A 17,825-nucleotide genomic window follows, 5' to 3' on the forward strand; every position below is an offset into this window, starting at 1 on the left:
TTGGAACGAAAGTGCGTTGCATTCCTCTGTGTTTACAGTCTGGGCACTTTCTGCTGCTTATTCGGGATTTCATGATTTCTAATTCAGGAGTTATTTTAGCAACAACTTCACATGAGATTTCAGTAAGAAGCATTTTAAGGTTTTTAAACAGAACAACTTATATATTTTCATACAAAATGAAATCTAAATGCATTTTAACTATTTGTATATTTACGAACCATGAAATTAACATTTTTATTTAGTTATTCATAGCATGTATTAAATTAAGTAATGCACTGTAAATACTTCACATATAAGGGTGCAAAACAGGAAATCATTTTAAATTGTATCTATTTCTTAAATACCATTCAAAAAGTTACATTTTCCAAGATTTTACTTCTGTTCATTTTTAAGATCTTACAGCTAGTTAAAATCCTAAATTCAGTTTCTCAAAGATTTTAATATTACATTAAACCAATAAAAGCAGGATTTTTAATACGGAAAGCTTATGTTACAGCAATGTTAGGGCTTACATAATCATGTAGTGCTGTATCCAGGAGTATATAATGGAAAGATGAGTGGAAGGAAAAAGTGTGGCAGAAGAAAGAATCGGCCTTATGAAATATTCATATTGAATATTCATATATGTTCATCAAAATACCACAAAATAAATATTTGAGTATTTGACTCTGCATGTAATTAATTTATATGATACTCTAATTATATTCTAATTTACTGAGGTGAACCTGTTTATGTCTACAACTAGCACATTTGTCAACATGTTCCTTTAGAGTTTTAATCTCCCATGGGGCCCCCAGGTCAGCATGGGGGACCTAAGTAGTTTCAAAGCTCGCTAATTTTTCAGACCGGCCCTGTTTAAAACAAACTTTCTTTAAAAACAGGGTGTTTATCACTGTTTGGTGGACAACTGTCAAGTTCAAAGCCTTCCATGTGATTGTGTAGGCCATAACATATAACTTTTGCCTTAAAATATTTTATAACATCCAATTTTCTGAGGAATTTAATCTTAGATATTTACTAGCTGTAAGACATAGTCATTAGAAATCTTTTTTTCTTAGATATCTCTCTGTCTGATATATGCATTTCACTTTTTGAATTTGAGGTGGGCCTGCAAATAATACTTTCTTTGCAACTACTACAACCTTTGACCTCCTCTGCTCACAGGAATAGCTGGCTCACTCCCTCTTTCACTTCCCATGTACAAAATTATTAGCTTCTTTGCATATAACCACCTCATGTAAAAGCAATTATGGTTTAAAGATTTATGAAAAAGTGTTCATAGAAACCTTTATGATATTTTGGACTTTAAAGTTAATGTAAGAGTTGTTGTCTGCTTAAGTCTTGGTACATCCCAAACTAGCTGTTAGCTTTGGCCTTCAGGACCAACTAACCTGGAATTATACTAAACGAAGATGGTAAGAGAGTTAGCGACGGCATGTATATATTACATTCTAACTGAATTTTACATAAAAACCATGTATGGTCAGCTGTTTCGCTTACCTACCATCAGACGTTCTCCACTTTCTGTGCTAATGATGCTAACAGCGGGAAAGCGGTAGGTGTGCAGCATTTGTGTTATGGGACCTTTTGCGGAAAGAGAACTGTGCTATTTAGGGTTTTCCTGAGAAAATATGAATTCCTGCTGCATTTTATTTTATTTATTAATATATTTAAATATACATTTAAAATCTCCAAGCTTATCTTCATCTTGCTGTGAACTCGCAGCTGAAGACCAAGGAGCAACAAAACCCTACCTCAGACTCACCACCCTGGATTTTTCATCTGATGGTGCAGGAAGGTGAAACTGTTGGGGGCAGGGTCCTCTATAATTCGTCTTCCAATCAATATCCAACAATAATCCAACAATAATCGCGCTAAAGGCTGTGAAGTACCTTATCATAGGTCTGGCGGCAAAAGAAAGGCCGGTTTCCCTGGCGACCGTGAAAGCCATTGGTTTCCTTTTCAGCGGAATAATGAACTTCTCTCCTCCGTGTGTCACTCTTCCACCGCACTCTCAGCCTCTTCGATTAAATTCAAGTCCACGCGTCCTTGAGATCCCTGACTGGCTTATAATTTGACAAACAAGAGAAAAACACAGCGAGGAGAAAATATTAAAGGCTCAACAAATCCACCGCTTTAGCCGAGGCATCTTACAGTCAATACAGGGCTCAGTGTTGCTTCTTAATTGAATAAATCCCTTATATTAGGAGGGGAAATATTTGCTCATGTAAAATATATATATATATATATATATATATATCGTTGTTGCGATGTTAAAACTCACTACAATACTCTGGATTGGAGCTGAATAAATTTTTTGAGGTGTAAAGGTTTTTTTTTTTTTCTTTCTTCTGTATCTCAATCTGAATAAGAATAAGAATAAAAAAAAAAAAAAAACGTTTTCTGCTGTCTTGAATCCGGTCATTGATTGCTACAGTGTCCTTGAGCGCACAGACATCCTCTGCAGCGAGGACATCAAGTGCTTCATTCAGCGGTGTTGACCGTGTGATGGTCGATTAAAGAGAAGAAAAGAGACCAGAAAGTAACTCCAAGAAAACTTGGAGAAGCGAGACGCACACAGATCCAAGTGATACTACCAAATAATGAGGTCAAAAAATAAGAAGCGGTCAAATACAGAATTTAGCAAAGGAATGTTATCTGTTTATGGTTTTTTCTCTTCTTTTTTAAAAGCAATCTGAACTTTAACACTGGTTGTTTATAAATTACGTCTAACTTAACGTCTAATTTTAATTTTCAAAAAGCGGTAATTCATTAAATATTTAAATCAATTACTACAGTGGGTGAGTTTAAAGCAACTCTCATTATTTAAAGGTCACTTTTACTTTATAGACTCCCAGAAGGCTTACATTAAAAGAGTAATGCATTTTTCTATCCCTTTCTTAGCAATGCCGCGCTAATCATCAAATCTATATATATATATATATATATATATATATATATATATATATATATATATATATAGGCCTATCACATAAATCACAGGTGATCATCATTACGACCCTTGTCTTTCTGCTTGACCAAAAATTTCCAATTATTTAGATGAATAACTGCTGGAGTGTACCTTTTGAAAAACAAGGACAAATTTAAGAAAAATAATAGGAATATTGGCTATAATTCCTTGAGGAGCGACGGACTTGGAGTAAGCTGGCTATTCTTTATTATTCAGATGGGCATGCCTTGTTATTTAAACATGGGAGGTTCACGAGTCCATGTCAAGAAAGAAGAAATCTGATTTTTCAAAATATATAACTAAATCGTGAAACAAATCTGTGTTAGTGAAAATATTTGATAAAGTTTTAAAACAAATCCGACGGTCAACTTGAAACTGGAGGAAAACCCTACTGAATAAATCACTAAATGTTTACTAAAAAGTGATTTATTTCTAAAATAGCACAACTCGTTTCAAAAGTCAGTTTGATAGTTGTGCTTTTCAGTTGTGCGGCTAAATTGCACCACGAGGTGGCGCTGATAAGCCTTTATTAAACAATCAGGCCTCTTCACTCAGACAGAGCTCACACACAAGTTGAATTTCAACATAAGAGCTTTTCTTCTCTAAGCAATAAGAACACAAAAACAGTTGGACATTGTTAAAAATGCTACCTTAAAAAAAAAAGCATAAATCCCTACATGTACCTTAACTTTTATATCATTGCAGACTGCTTTCCCTTTCTTATATTTTTTCTTACCTTGATTTTATTTATTGTTTAGTATATAGTGGATAACAAAAGTGAACACGCTCCTGTTAAAGTACCTGGTTTCCATGATGCTAACTGTCAAGTCCAGATCTGGGATGCTGACAAACTCTTGTCAAGAAACTGAATCCTGAAACACATTTATGCAACCAGGTACCCCAAATAATTTAGTTTGATGCATTTTGCAATAAAGGTAAAAAACGTTTCATGGTCTTACCATTTTAACAGCCTTGTTTTAACTGAGAGCCCCTGTGCATCAAATTCTGTTTTTATAGCTGCAAAATAGTATAAAAATATTAGTATCCAGGAAATTTAGACCCTACTGGAATAATTTTGCTAAACAACAATGCAATAAGTAATTGTAACCACAGTTGGGTACAAATAATGCATCAAATAATGATAAAAGAGTCTTTGGTGAGCAAGACAGAAAAAAGTAGAATGCATTTTTAATTATTGCCCTAGTAACAGGTGGAGGGGGTCTCTCAAAGATAATTTTGAATTAATGTGTGGATTTCTTTACCAGTACCTGCAATTTTCTCTGAATAGTGCTTCATTCATATATATTGCTCTGGAAAACCTTTAATAAGCAATTCATTTTGAAGCAATATTCAAAACTCTTAAATAAAACATAAACCCTGCAAAATTTTGTTAACATGTTAACCTTGTCCAGACTTGGTGTTGACCTTTCCAGCTTTTTGGACTTTGTTGCAGATTTACACAAACAAATGACATAAAGATGATAAGTAAAACATGAATTCTTTAACAGTTAAATTATGTGATGTGTTTTAACGTATCCTGGTTTAAAGTTATACATGTTTTAACTCTATCTGCATGGTTTCTGACTGAATACCACTCAAATATGCACCATTATCCTTGGTTTTGCACAATCGGCTTTCCTTTTCCAAACAAAACCTGTGTTGTGTCTATTTCTGTTGTTTCAGTTTCGGTTTCCCTTAAAAAGTCACTTTGCAAACCTGAACAAAACCTTGATTTGAGCTGCGTTTTCCTGTAGCAGGACACTGGGTTCTTTGTGGACATTCAGCTTCAGATTCATTCAGTTTATGACACCACAACCATCATATGTTGAATCTTTATGAGTCATATTAAATTGTAATTACTGTAGTAATAGTGCTCACAGTTTAAATCACAAGCATACAATGTGAAAGACAGCTTTATACATTCAAATGGAGGAAACTGCTGCATTAAGTAACAGTCATGAAATCAGCCTAAGTAAAACTATCCCAGGGTTAATAGACCTTGAAATTCCATGCATCATTCCCAGAGGTAAAGGGAGGAAAGGAAAGTCAGTCCTCCCCTATGCTGAGGTGTGGGCGATTTCTGAAACCTTAGAGTCTGAGTTCAGAGTCGGCTCTTAACTTTTCTCCAAAAGTTGAGAGAAAAACTTGGCTGTGAATGTTGAAGGATAAAAACAGCTGCGCTGGAACCCGGGGCAGGGCTGGTTGCAGCTGTTGTTTCCAGGCAACAAGCAAACACTGCTGAGAGGGAGACAACATCCAGACTTTACTCCTGGCTTTAGTTAAATATACACAGCATGTTTAAACTGCATAGGAGAAAGGCTTGTACATAGAATTGTCTATTTAATGAAAGCATTTTAGCCTTTCAGGCAAGTTTGTCTACAAATCATTGCAAATACTGTTTATTCACAGGATAGAGCTATGCAGTAATACCACCAAAGATGTTTAAATGCTCTTCTTTTCAAGTCAAGTCCCGAGTCTTTTAGTTCCAAGTCTAAGTCAAGTCTCAAATGACTGAAATCAACATTCTCACATTAGATGCATGTCATTTAGTCAGCACAAAACACAAAATGCATGTAGGTTATGAACTATCTTTGGCCAATTTTGAAACATAAGCATTTAACAGCTTCATCTTTCCAGAATATTTACTTTAACCCAACCGATTCCCCTTTTCACATAGTTAAAATATGTGATTGGATTTAATCTCCCTCCAACAATTTTATCAATTAGTTTAGTCATTGCTTTATAAATGAGCTTTTATTAAGTTTTCATTTAGTTCAGGGGTGTCCAACTCCAGTCCTCAACAGCTGTCCTTCAAATTTTAGATGCATGCCTTCTCCAACACACCTGAATCAGATGGCCGAATTCCCTCATCAGCCTGCCATTCAGCTCTGCAGAGGCCTGGTAATGAGCAATTCATTTGATTCAAGTTACTTGAAGAAGGGATGCATCTAAAAGTTGCAGGATAGCAGCTCTTGACTGCAGGTGGGCACCCCTGGTCTTGTTGGAGAAAACTTTGATGACACATATTTTTGTCTACAAAATTACTACTGCTGCAAACTGATTTGAACATAAATACAGTATAATATGTATCCCACTAAAAATATGAATGTGCATTTGGATTCAAGGAAACCAATGCTACTGAATGTCAAATTTCAGAATAAATCAAACACAACAATTTTTATTTTGAAGTACTGTTAAGTGTTTTTGTCATGATTCCCCAGTTAATCCCCGTGCTCTAATTGTCCACTCTTTTAGAGTTGAGCCAGAAATTATTTGTATCGCTGATAGATTTTGATTTTAAAATTATTTTTAATTAACCAAGAAGTTTGAATTTTGAAAGGAAATGAGACAGGCATCACTTAAAGGATAATACGACAATGTGAAAGGAGTACACATTTTGAAAAACAAGTATCTGCTTTTATTTACATTTTAATAAAAAATGCAGAGTCAAAAGTTATTTATACCCACCTCAATAACCAATGGAAAAATGTATTGGGATTGCAGAAATCAAACCTTTCTTGTTATTTTTGACCAGCTTCTGAGCATGTTTCCAATGGTAGTTTCACTGTTCATCTTTGGTGATAAGCTCTTTGAGGTTGGAAGGGCTCCTTTTCATCACCCTAATCTTTGGCTGAGCCACTCAAAAGATCGTTCTAAACCTGAATCTGCCGTGGGACAAATAATTATAAGTGTAACGGCATATTGTGCCATATATCAACCATTGAGGATATTATTTTTCTTACTTCGTGTCAGCACAAGAAACAAAAACAAATGAATTTGTAATATGCCATTAGCTTGTTTTGGTGGGGTGTACTGTGTGTAGCATTACCATGACAACCAGCCATGTGTATAAGGGACATTATTCACTTACTCAAATGATCTGCACTTGCAGGGTTTCACTACTGCTTACACAAGAGGAGCATTTGATTCACCAGGTCTCAAGTTCAAGCCCAGTCTCAAGTCTTTAGAGCACAAGTACAAGTCAAGTCTGAAATCTTTTTTTATGTGATTTAAAGGGGACATATCATGCAAAATCCACTTTTAGTCCTTAAATACATTTTGTTGTGTACCTGGAGTCTTTAGGAGGGCAGAAAAGTTGAATTTAGTCTTGCCAGGTGCTGTATGGATATCTTTATATTCTGTTTGGGACATAGTTTTCAGTGCGTTCAGTTTTCTCTATCCTCTGTTACGTTTTTTGAACTGTTATGTCACAGTATTTGCTGCGGAACTACTAAACAAGGTCATGGACTTCCAGCTGACCAATTCACCTATCCACCATTGTTATTTCTCACTGCAATTTAGTAGTCCAATCTCAAGTATCCTGATGCCGCAAGTAGATTAGTATAAATGTTCGGTTGTTGGGTGTATTAACCCACACAATTAATTACACCATTCCCCAGTATTAGAACCTCTATGAAGTGCCTGGTTAAATTTCATTTTTCATGGAAATGTGATAAATGTGAGGGAAATTCCTATTTCCCTACTTCAAGGAAGAGTTCTTCAGCGACCTCCGCCATTATCAAGAAGGTTTTGCTTAAAGACTTCATCTGATTAAGGGGTTAGTTCCTTCTGTCTATGGAAACAATGAACACAGCAAGTGACGTTAAAATGACAACAAACATGATTTTAGACATGAATTTATTGTGTGTTGATATGACGTCCTGACCACCGTTTTGATAGCAGTAGCATCGTGCCTTCTGCTCTCGCTCTGGGTCAGACTCTGGCTTCAACATGTAAGGCTGGATGGACAAGTCTTCCGCTGTTTACATCTTTTAATCTATTTGGGAATTTAAAGTTTCTGCACAGCTAGATAAATGTATCTCTGTTATCAAACTACATAAATGGCCAAATAGGGTGGAGTAGAACACTCTGCAGCCTAGTGGGGGCAGGGTATGAAGTGCCTCGTTAGCATTTAAAGTGACCTCACCAAAATGAGTTGCTCTCAGACGCATCTCAGAAAAGAGGTAAAAGAGAGGCCTGTGGAGCTACAATAACAAGGAATTCACAACGAAGTGTTGCAGTTCCACTTTATATAGACTACAATTGAATGATTTAAGTGTGAAAATGAAGGATTTAAGAGCATGATATGTCCCCTCTAGGTGTGGCACAAGTTTGGGTCCCTGTCTGTGAAAGCCGCTGTGGAAGCATGTTATACACAGAAAAAAGAAACAAACTTTGATTAAAAACAAAAATCACAAACTTCATGTTGTGCAAAGTACTATGAATACAGTAAGAAATGAACGTCTTTGAACCTGGTGAAAAAGATTTTTCACATAAATCTGTAAATAAACCATATACTCACTAAAAGTAAAAGCTTTTGTTAAACAGTAATTGTCCATTTTAAAAAATATATTTTTTAGTCACAAGTAGAAATACATTATTTATAGTTAACACTTTTAATTCTTCACTGTCTCTCAGCTTATTCACTAGCCTTAGGAGTTGAGTTCTTACAGACCAGACCCAAATTGCTGTTCTGCTGACTTTGGTTGTATTTCCTGTTTCTTCCTCTTGTCAGGACGTACATTAGTTTGGAGCGGTAGTGATCTCCGGCCAGGAAGTAAAGGATGGGATCGATGCAGCTGTTGACACTTGCCAGCGGCCTCGTGATTTTATAGGTGAAGTTTACAATGTTTAGGAACTTACAGTTGAGTTTCAGCACACGTGAGGTGTAGTAGAGTGTTCGGGTGATGTGAAATGGGACGAAGCTCACTGCGAACACCACCAACACCACGATGATAAGTTTGATGGACTTCCGCCGCGACCCGGTGGCCTGCTGGCTGGACGATAATCCCCGCCTGGGCTGACAAAGAGTCCGCGCCATCAGACAGTAACAGACCAGAATGACAATGAAGGGGATGCCAAACAGCAGCACCATGACTACAGAACTGTAGTCAACATACTGCTCGAAGGCATCCTGGTGAGTTGTGTCATGGCACAGCGTGTCATTGTCCCTCCTGGAGGTTGTGACGAAGATGAGGTTGGGCACTAGGCACACAGTCACGACACACCACACCGAGCCACATACCAGGTGGGCGTGACGGGGCTTCACCATTGTCAGCACCTTGATGGGGTGGCAGATGCCAAGATACCGATGTACACTGATGCAGGTGAGGAAGAGGATGCTGCAGTAGAGGTTGGCATAGAAGAGGAACCGGATAATTTTGCAGGCAGCCAAGCCGAAAGGCCAGTGACTTCGGTTAGCGTAGTAGTAGATGAGAGTTGGCAGCGAGAGTACGTACAAGAAGTCAGACAGAGCGAGGTGGAACATGTACACGGTACTCGGGTTCCACGGGCGCATCTTTATGAACATCCACAATGCCAAGGCATTGAGAATGAAGCCAATCACAAACACCAGGCTGTAGGACACAGGAAGAAGGATGTATTTAAACTCCTCGTTAAAGCGACAGCTGGAGTTAAAGACTGATGTGAAAACCTCCGACTGGTTGTGTAGACTGGAGTTCCTGATGACCAGCTCCATGTTAGACATCTTAAAGTTCACAGATGACAAAATCTAAACAGGAAAGATAAAAATAGACATATGAGGTTTCCATAGCAAGAATATGTTAAAACATGCAGACTTCAAAAAGTTTTTGAACTACCAAGGTTTAAATAAGTTGGCTGCGGCACCAACTTATGTTGGCTTTAAAGCTTCATAGCGTTCTCTTGTCTTATCTTATATTAACAATATGAGAACCTCTGGTGCCAAAATCCTAGTGAGAAACAGACAGGACTTCAGCACTGCCCAGAAACTGTTTAGTCCTCACTATCTACAGCATAGATTTCACAGCATCCACGTAGTTTATTCCTGAAATATTATTTCATATGCAAACCATACAAATTAAATGGCATCTGATACATATTTATGTCATTCTATGAAACTTGCCTTTATGACTCTGCCTTTATAAATCTGATCAACAAAAAAGTGTAATTTGATGTCATCTGGACAGAAGAAAAAGTTGTTTCCAAACATCTGACTCTCATTCAGCATTTCTAATGTTTTTACAGATGTTCAAGTTGTCCATGGTGTTTAATGCTAATGAATCCCAGATGCTCACTTTTTACATGTGCATATAACAAGGCTTTTCACTAAGGCCTGTAGATAAATGAAAATTTCAAGCAAATTACTTCATTAGTAAAAAGAAGTTGGAACTACGTGGGTGGGTGGGTGGGTAGGTAGATAGGTAAAAACACAGACCAACTGTTATTAAATCTTATAGCAGAAGGAACAAAAAACCTCTTGAAGCACTTTGTTGTGAAGTAAAGGCAGAGGAGCCTGTTGCTGTGGCTACTCTTCAGAGCAGCCACAGCATGACAGTCTTCATCCTTCTCTCCAGCACAGCTCCTACGGAGTCCACCCTCCTCCCCATCACAAAAACACACTTCCTGATCAGCTCATCCACCCGCTTACTGTAGGGTAGGGTGAAAGTAACACTTCTAGTTCAGTGTGGTACCATTTCATCATTTCTGTATCGCTACCCAAATTTGGGAAAAAAAAACAACAAGTTGCTCTCATTTTTCACTTGTAAATGGAAGCTTATACCAGCATGCCACATATAAATGATATGATAATGAAATCTCAGCCTCTCTGGAAGGCTCTTTTAAACCAAATTATACCCTTCACATTTTTGGTGTACTCTGGTAAAGTTTTGTAAAAACCTTTAGAATACATTCAGCCACTATCGCAGTAGCATGATTTCACACAGATCATTTTGAAAAATCCAAGTTTCAATGTGAATGCATTTATGCATGGGCAATAAATGCCACATTAAGAAATAAATGTATTTCAGAAATAACTGATGCCACATTTATTGGCACTCATATGACATCCAATTAGGATATGATTTACTCGATCACTTAATCAGATTGTCTGGGAGAGTTTCAATAGAAATCTTTGGCTTTCTGCTTCCCTGGCATCTAAATATGATGTGACACAGATCCCCATTTCTCTTAGCCACCCTTCAAAATGAGAAAGGAAAGAAAACATGCCATTGTAGAAAGCAGATATGTCTTGATCGTTCCAAGCAATGGAAAAGGCTGCAAAGAATAGCTACTCACCTAAACTTGCTCATATCTCTATAATTAAAAAGTTTTTAAAAAAAACTATTGGAGCTGTTGCAAACAAGGGCCCTTGTTTTTCTTACCACCAGTCACAGTGAGGGTGATGTTGAGGAGTGAAACAAACACAACTGCTGCATTTTTTAAGTGTGAGGGTATGCTCTTGCAGAACGATAATTTTATTTTTAGGTTTTTTACACCTCTTTAACAGGGGTGCCATTAAATGTGGCAGGCGCTCTAACCATATGTGCAATGTTGCACCAGTTTGCTGCCAAACACCACATTCCAGTGTTTTTATGCCACCACACTAAACATTTCTGCAACATATTCCAAGCTGAAAACAATCAAATCCATCATTTTTAACATTTAATTATAATAAGGCTTTATGGTGTTTTTGAATCAAATGTTTATCAGAACAGTTGGTTGTAACATTGCCATTAATCCAAATAAGAGGTGCTGTATGTTGAAATAATGTTCAGCTCCTTACTTTAAAGAAAGCTTGTAGTGAATTTAAACAACATTTTCATATAATGTATGACAATTGCCTTCATTTAAATACGACAGAATGTCACTTTCACTTTATTTCCCTCAATAGTCTAAAGTTGTTCCGCTTCACTGACAGCTTAGACGGAAAAAAAGGAAAAGTTAAATAGAAATAGTAAAAAATGGATGTTTTCGCTTTTGTTACCCTCTATTACAATAATTATATAGACCTATTGCACACACTCCTTTTCTCTTTCTATCTGAAATAACGCAGCATCTGGTTCTCCTGATTATGAACAGTTTAGCTTTTAAAAAACAAAGTTAAGTGAACACGGCTGCCTGCACTCACCAAAACGGGATCTTAATAGCGACGCTGTCAGGCGGATCTGATCCTCGAAAGTCGTGTTTTTTTTCCTCTTCTCCACTTGTTTCAGTTTTCAGAGCCAGGAAATCGCCTCGGTCGTCCCTCTAACCTTCCCCCAGAAGTCCAAACGGTTCCGTCTAGGTTCAGGCTTTCTGTTATTTATCGTAGGAAGCTAGAGGGTTGGAGTCCATGAAAGCGCTGCCAGAAACTTCAGTCTTACGTGAGAGCAGCAGGCATGGGAGTGAGGAGGAAATGGGAGTCACACTGCCGAGTGAACAAAGTATGCCGCGAAACAAAAAACAATAAAACACGCCAGGGTGTCACTAAAACACTCTGCTTTCAGTGTTTGGAAATCCCAATTAGGAATCAATGCCTTTGACAAATATAAAGTACACGATGTAGTGTATCTCAGTTAGTCTGAGGGAGGGAGTGGGGCTACAACTTAGTTAGGTTATGCTTTAAAGGTCTGTAGAGCTGTGGTGACCTAAGGTTGGAGTCAGGACTCTACTGTTGGTCGTGGACTTCTTGGTGGGTGGTCCTAAAAGGTCTCCAAATAAGACTGAAAATGAGATCTCATCCAACCATCCATCTTTATTCAAGGGTGATGGGATGGAGGTGGGGTGGGCTTGTCTACAGAGGACAACTATGCATGCTCTCTCCACACGTAAGAGTCATTTAAAGTAAGAATCAGCATTCATTTACCGGGAACAGTTGGATGGAGTGTGGAGGAAAAGTACTAAGAATGCTGAATTATGGGACTTCAAAATGCTTAGTATGCTCATGACCTGCTCATTTTGGCCAAACACTTCAATTTTAGTTTCATTAGACCACAGGACATGTCTTCAGAAATTATGGATTTTGGCCAATGCTTGCATTTGCAAACTGGAATCCAACTTTTTAATGTAGCTTTGGAAAAACGGCTTCTTCCTTACTGAGCGTAAATTCAAGCAGTTTAGGTCTTGTTTCACTGTGGATAAGCACTCTTTCCTACCAGCTTCAGAGGGCCATCTTCTACCTTTGTTCTAAGGCTGGTATGCCCATTTCACACCAAGACAGGTTAATCTCTGGGACACAGAACCTCTCATCCCTGAACAGTACATTCACTGGTCGAGATGCAAAATATATGAAATCTCAATTGTCTCTAGAAAATCTATTTGTTTAATATTGCAATCATAAACGACTGCTTGGATGCAATATTTAATAGACTATTATATCTCAATCGCTATGCATTCATATTCGGCATGCCAATGATATATTTTGTCTGCTGGATAGAGTTTCAGCATCCATGATGTTCAGTCTAGATGTATTATCTTAGTGGGCGAGATGCTAAAGCTCACAAAGGATGATGGAGATTTGCGAGGAAGGAAAAGAGGAGTGTCAGGAAAATGTGGGACATCATAACAACAATATTCAAGCAATATTCAACAACAGCATAGCAATTACTTGTACTCCTGATCTGGTGTAGCCCTAATCACTGGATACTCTCATGCTGCCTGTGGTTCCATTTAATTGTTTGATCAGATGAACATGCCATCTTCCTTCTAACTGGCCTAAAACAGGAAATGTTTAGTCTGATTTAATCTGAGGCATTGAAAAAAAACCATTGTGTTTTACCATTAGTTCTATCCATTCCCATTGCTGAAGAACTGTCATGGTACTGAAAAACAGGCGCTGTCTTTGAGCCAAGTCCCAACTGGGACAGAGGAAAGAACTGCTTTCATCAGAAACTTAAGGAACTCAAGTAAAATGTTGTGAGAAAATTGTTTAAAAGGATGATTTGGTAGTGGGACTAATTACTTTTGGCAATAGTGTACAACTAAGACAAAAGAGAGGTGAGTTTAATAAACTTTTCATTGAATGTGTTCTACAAAAATTCGGAATCCAGCAGAGAGCAATCAGATTAGTTTAACATTTACAGCAAGAGGCATTTTGGTGACTTCAAAAGTGTTGTTCCTGTTCTGACTTTGTGTAACCAAACTGGTTCTTAATGGTTCTGTTGTATCAGTAAGAACCTTGTTTTGCTCCTCACCTACTTATGACTTGTCTTGACTTGTCTCGATTTTAATTACTCCAAGTTTTCTGTCTAACAGTTAAGGTTTTTCTCTCTCCAGCCTTGTCAGAAAGGAGTTCTGCTGAGTCAAGCAATGGCTGGCATTTGAGCATTTTTGCAATTCTTCTCAAGAAGAAGTTGTGACAGTTTGGGGAAAGCGAAACTGAATATCATACTAAAAATCTAACAGAAAAACACATTTTTCTTCTCTGTTTCCAGTTAATTACACAACATTCTTGCATTCCCACAATGTTAGCTTGTAAAATCACCAAGTTTTAAATCATTTTATTTTTCAAAGTTGAGTACATGTTCTCCTAAATGTGCTTTTGGCAAACCAGAACCACATTTTGATCTGAGCAGAGGCCCCAATCAATCAGTCAATACACGTTCAAATGTTCAGCTGTAGGATCCCACCAATCCCAGGTCTTGGTGCCACATATATCTAAAGATAACAGACGTTCCTATTAAAGTACACTGTCACAAACAACAGTTATGTTTTTATATTGCTGTTAAGATGCATTATAGCCAACTCAACCCTACGAGTATTTTTGGAGAACCAGCATAACAAGATCTTTAAATGTGTGGCAGCAACTACCAGCTAGTTTAAACTACTTTGATATCCGGAAAGTATTAAAATAGTCTTAGTCAGCTTATGAACAAAGTTAATCTATATTTATTAAAAAACAATAAATATGGACAATCCAACAGTTGAGTAAAGGATACAAAGAAATTAATTTTACATTTAATATTAATCCACCAGTGTCTACCTAGAAGATAAAACAAAGCAAGCCTAATTAATAAATCAACAAAGCAAACAATTAACATGACAAACAGCTGCGTTTGAACCCATTTTTTTAGATAATATTTTTTTAGATACTGTATAAAATGAAATATTCCAGTTTTTTATACCAGGCAGTTAAATGGAGGCACACCTTTTATTTTTTTATTTAACCTGGTAAGTTTTAAAGAACAGATTATTTACACTGATGACCTGTAGATGTATTTTAAGGCACCACCTTAAACAAACTGTTTCTAATTTTCCCTCGGGGATCAATAAAGTATCTTTGAATTGAATTGAATTGTGTGACATCATGGAAGAATAAACAAAATCAAGCAAGCAATCAGGAAGAGAACTGCGTACCTCCACAAGTTTGGTTCTTCCTTGGGTACAACTTCTCGATGCCTGAAGGTGCGTCGTACATCTGTTCAAAAAATTATACACAAGTATGGTTAATGTCCAGTCATCATACGGTTTGTTAAGAATACAGGTTCTGTGTCCCAGAGATGAATTGGTTCCAGAACAAAACAAAAGACCTTGTGAGGATTTTGGCTGAAGCTCCAAAGACAATGTTCTGTATTTTCAAGGTCGCTCAGCAGGGAAGAAGCCATTACTCTTTAGGAAAAATATTCCACAACAATCACAAGACACCAGCCAAAAAGTTAAAGCTAAGACACAAAGGGGTCATCCCACCCCAAGGATACTACCAAATTAGTTGCAAACTGGCTTTAGGGCAATAAAGTATGTTTTTTGGAGTGGTCATTACAATGTTTGGATCATGGACCAATAGAAAAATTGTTGGACTGAACTGAAAAGGTGTGTGTGATTAAGGCAACCTACAAACCAAGTCTGCAGAAGGACTTCCAAAATGTTTGATCCAACTCATACAGTGTAAAAGGCAATTCTACAAAATAATGAGAAAATTTAAACTATGTAAAGTTATGTAAAGTGCTGACTTGGAAGAAAGTTAAAATAACTCTAAAAGTTAAAAACAAACCTCTACAAATTATTTTTTCCTTATTATTTTCTCATTATTCTGTCAGTGAGCAGATAACTGGGTAAGATGTTTGAAGATAGTCACTGAGTGATGCTGAGCACATCGGAAGCATGCAGGGAAAGCAAGACACAGCGATTTGCAGGAACTTTAGACACAAATTGAACAAACACAAAGCAAACATCCATCACAACTACAGTGCCAAAGACTGGCCACGTCCTGGTGATTCAGGTGGGTTCAGGGACCTGCTTGAAACAAAGCTTTATTCTGAGGTTCGGTCAAAAACAAACCTTCTGATGTGAAATAGACCCACCGAGGGGTTAGCTTTCCAGGAACGGACTTTTAAGTTACATCAGACAGTTATGGGACATCATACAGCCACAGAGCAACAGGGATTTTAATGTTGGTAAATTGCCATAGTTCTGGCTAAGCTTCAAGATCTCTTGTCTCTTATAAGAGTTTAATAGATAAGGCCTTCTTATAAACTTAAAAATATAACAATAGTTTGGTATGGCGGAAAAACATTAATCATTTTCAGAGAATAGCCTCTTATTTTGAAAAAGCTTTTTCATTTCGGCCAAACTTCGGCCCATATTATTGCTAACTTCAAAACTTTCACAACTTTATTGGTTAAGGTTTGTTCCTTTTCTTGTAAAACGTCTTGTTTAGATAAACTAGCAGAAAGATGAATTTGTCATTGTGTAATTTGCTTTAAAAGTGAAACCATTTGCAAAGAAAATTTGCTTTAGTAGAAAACATAGAATGCTACCCTATTTGTGCCTGATTCAAAGGTATATGAAAGAACATTTACTCTTGTGGCACGTTAACTTCTCTCTGCAGCATTTACTGTATCTCAGGTTTTTATTGAAGATTCACACAACAAGGCGTGGACTGATAAAGTCTGCTCATAAAGAAATAAAAGCAGGTAGGATGTGCACTGCTGCTACAGACAATAAACTCAGAGGAAATCTGGTTTACTTAATAAGTTACCAAAGACTCGAGCTTGAGTGATGACATACAATGAATCTAGCAGATTTTAAATAGAGTTTGAATTTTCTATACTGACAACAGAACAGAAAATACTGTTTGACTCCACTGAAACAGTTGTCATTAATTGTCAATTTTCTTGTTTCATACCGATAGTAGTAATGCATTCAAACCATTAACAGTAGCACTATATTGGATAGAAGTGTTATATATTATGTTAAAATCTTGTAGGCAGTGATGGTGTTACCTGTAGGGGTGTGATTGGTTAGAATTAGTTCCCTGATATGAACCTGTGCGCTGTTTTGTTGTTGGACTTCTGTTTGAGGCATGGAATGTCATTACTGAACAGCTTATTCAAGCACAAGGTGGTCCATAAGTGTACTTGGTATCAGGCCAACTTTCCCAAAGATTGATGACAGACCGGGTAAAGCTAATTGGGTGGTGAAGGTGAGCAGGGAGCATCTGGCGGAGGAACGTGTCTAAGTGATCTTCAGTTCACACCTCCAGGAGAATATCTCTCATGTCCTGAGGGAGGTTGGGGACATGGAATTGGAATGGACCATGTGCAGGGCCTCCATTGCAGATGCAACTTCCTGAAGCTGTGGCCTGAAGGTTATCGGTGCCTATAGCAGTGGCAACCAGAGGACCCACTGGTGGATACCAGTGATGATGGAAGCCGTCAGGCTGAAGAAGTAGGCCTTTAGGACTTGGTTTTCCATGGGGACTTCTGAAACAGTTGACAGGTACCAGGTGGTCAGAAGGAGTGTGGGTTCTGTAGTTACGGAATAAAAAACCCAGGCATGGGATGAATTCAGAGAGGCTCTGGAGAGAGACTTTTGTTTGGCTTCACGGAAGTTCTGGAGATACCGTTCAGTGAGTCAGAAAAGGGGAAACAGGGACCTTCCCAAGATGTGTATGCTTTAGGGAGGGGAACTGCGGACCCGGACTGAGGACATCATCGGGCGGTGGAAGGTGCACTTTGATGATGTCAATCCAGTCACCATGATCTTTGTGGAGTAGGCAGAGCCTAACGACTCGGAAGAATGCAATTTCATCACTGTGGCAGAAGACGTCACGATAATAAAAAAGCTTTCCATCAGGAAGGAGCCAGGTTTGTATGAGATTCAACCTGAGTTTCTGAAT

At 37.7% G+C, this 17,825-nt stretch overlaps 1 protein-coding gene across 1 annotated transcript; it reads right to left on the bottom strand.

Moving 5' to 3' along the window:
• Positions 1–7,592: 7,592 nt before the first annotated feature.
• On the bottom strand, positions 7,593–12,408 carry p2ry4 (pyrimidinergic receptor P2Y4). The gene is made up of 2 exons (XM_047354538.1): positions 11,859–12,408; positions 7,593–9,482 (listed from the first exon to the last, which is right to left on the bottom strand). Exon 2 carries the CDS (start codon positions 9,456–9,458, stop codon positions 8,391–8,393), a length of 1,068 nt encoding a protein of 355 aa, XP_047210494.1. The 5' UTR covers positions 9,459–9,482; positions 11,859–12,408; the 3' UTR covers positions 7,593–8,390.
• Between the last annotated feature and the right edge of the window lie 5,417 nt (positions 12,409–17,825).

Source organism: Girardinichthys multiradiatus, chromosome 23 (genome assembly GCF_021462225.1).
Source record: "Girardinichthys multiradiatus isolate DD_20200921_A chromosome 23, DD_fGirMul_XY1, whole genome shotgun sequence".
NCBI classification, from domain to species: domain Eukaryota; kingdom Metazoa; phylum Chordata; class Actinopteri; order Cyprinodontiformes; family Goodeidae; genus Girardinichthys; species Girardinichthys multiradiatus.

Bases quoted from the DNA above. Each gene is read 5' to 3' on its own strand.
- p2ry4 (XM_047354538.1), bottom strand. From the start codon at position 9,458: ATGTCTAACATGGAGCTGGTCATCAGGAACTCCAGTCTACACAACCAG.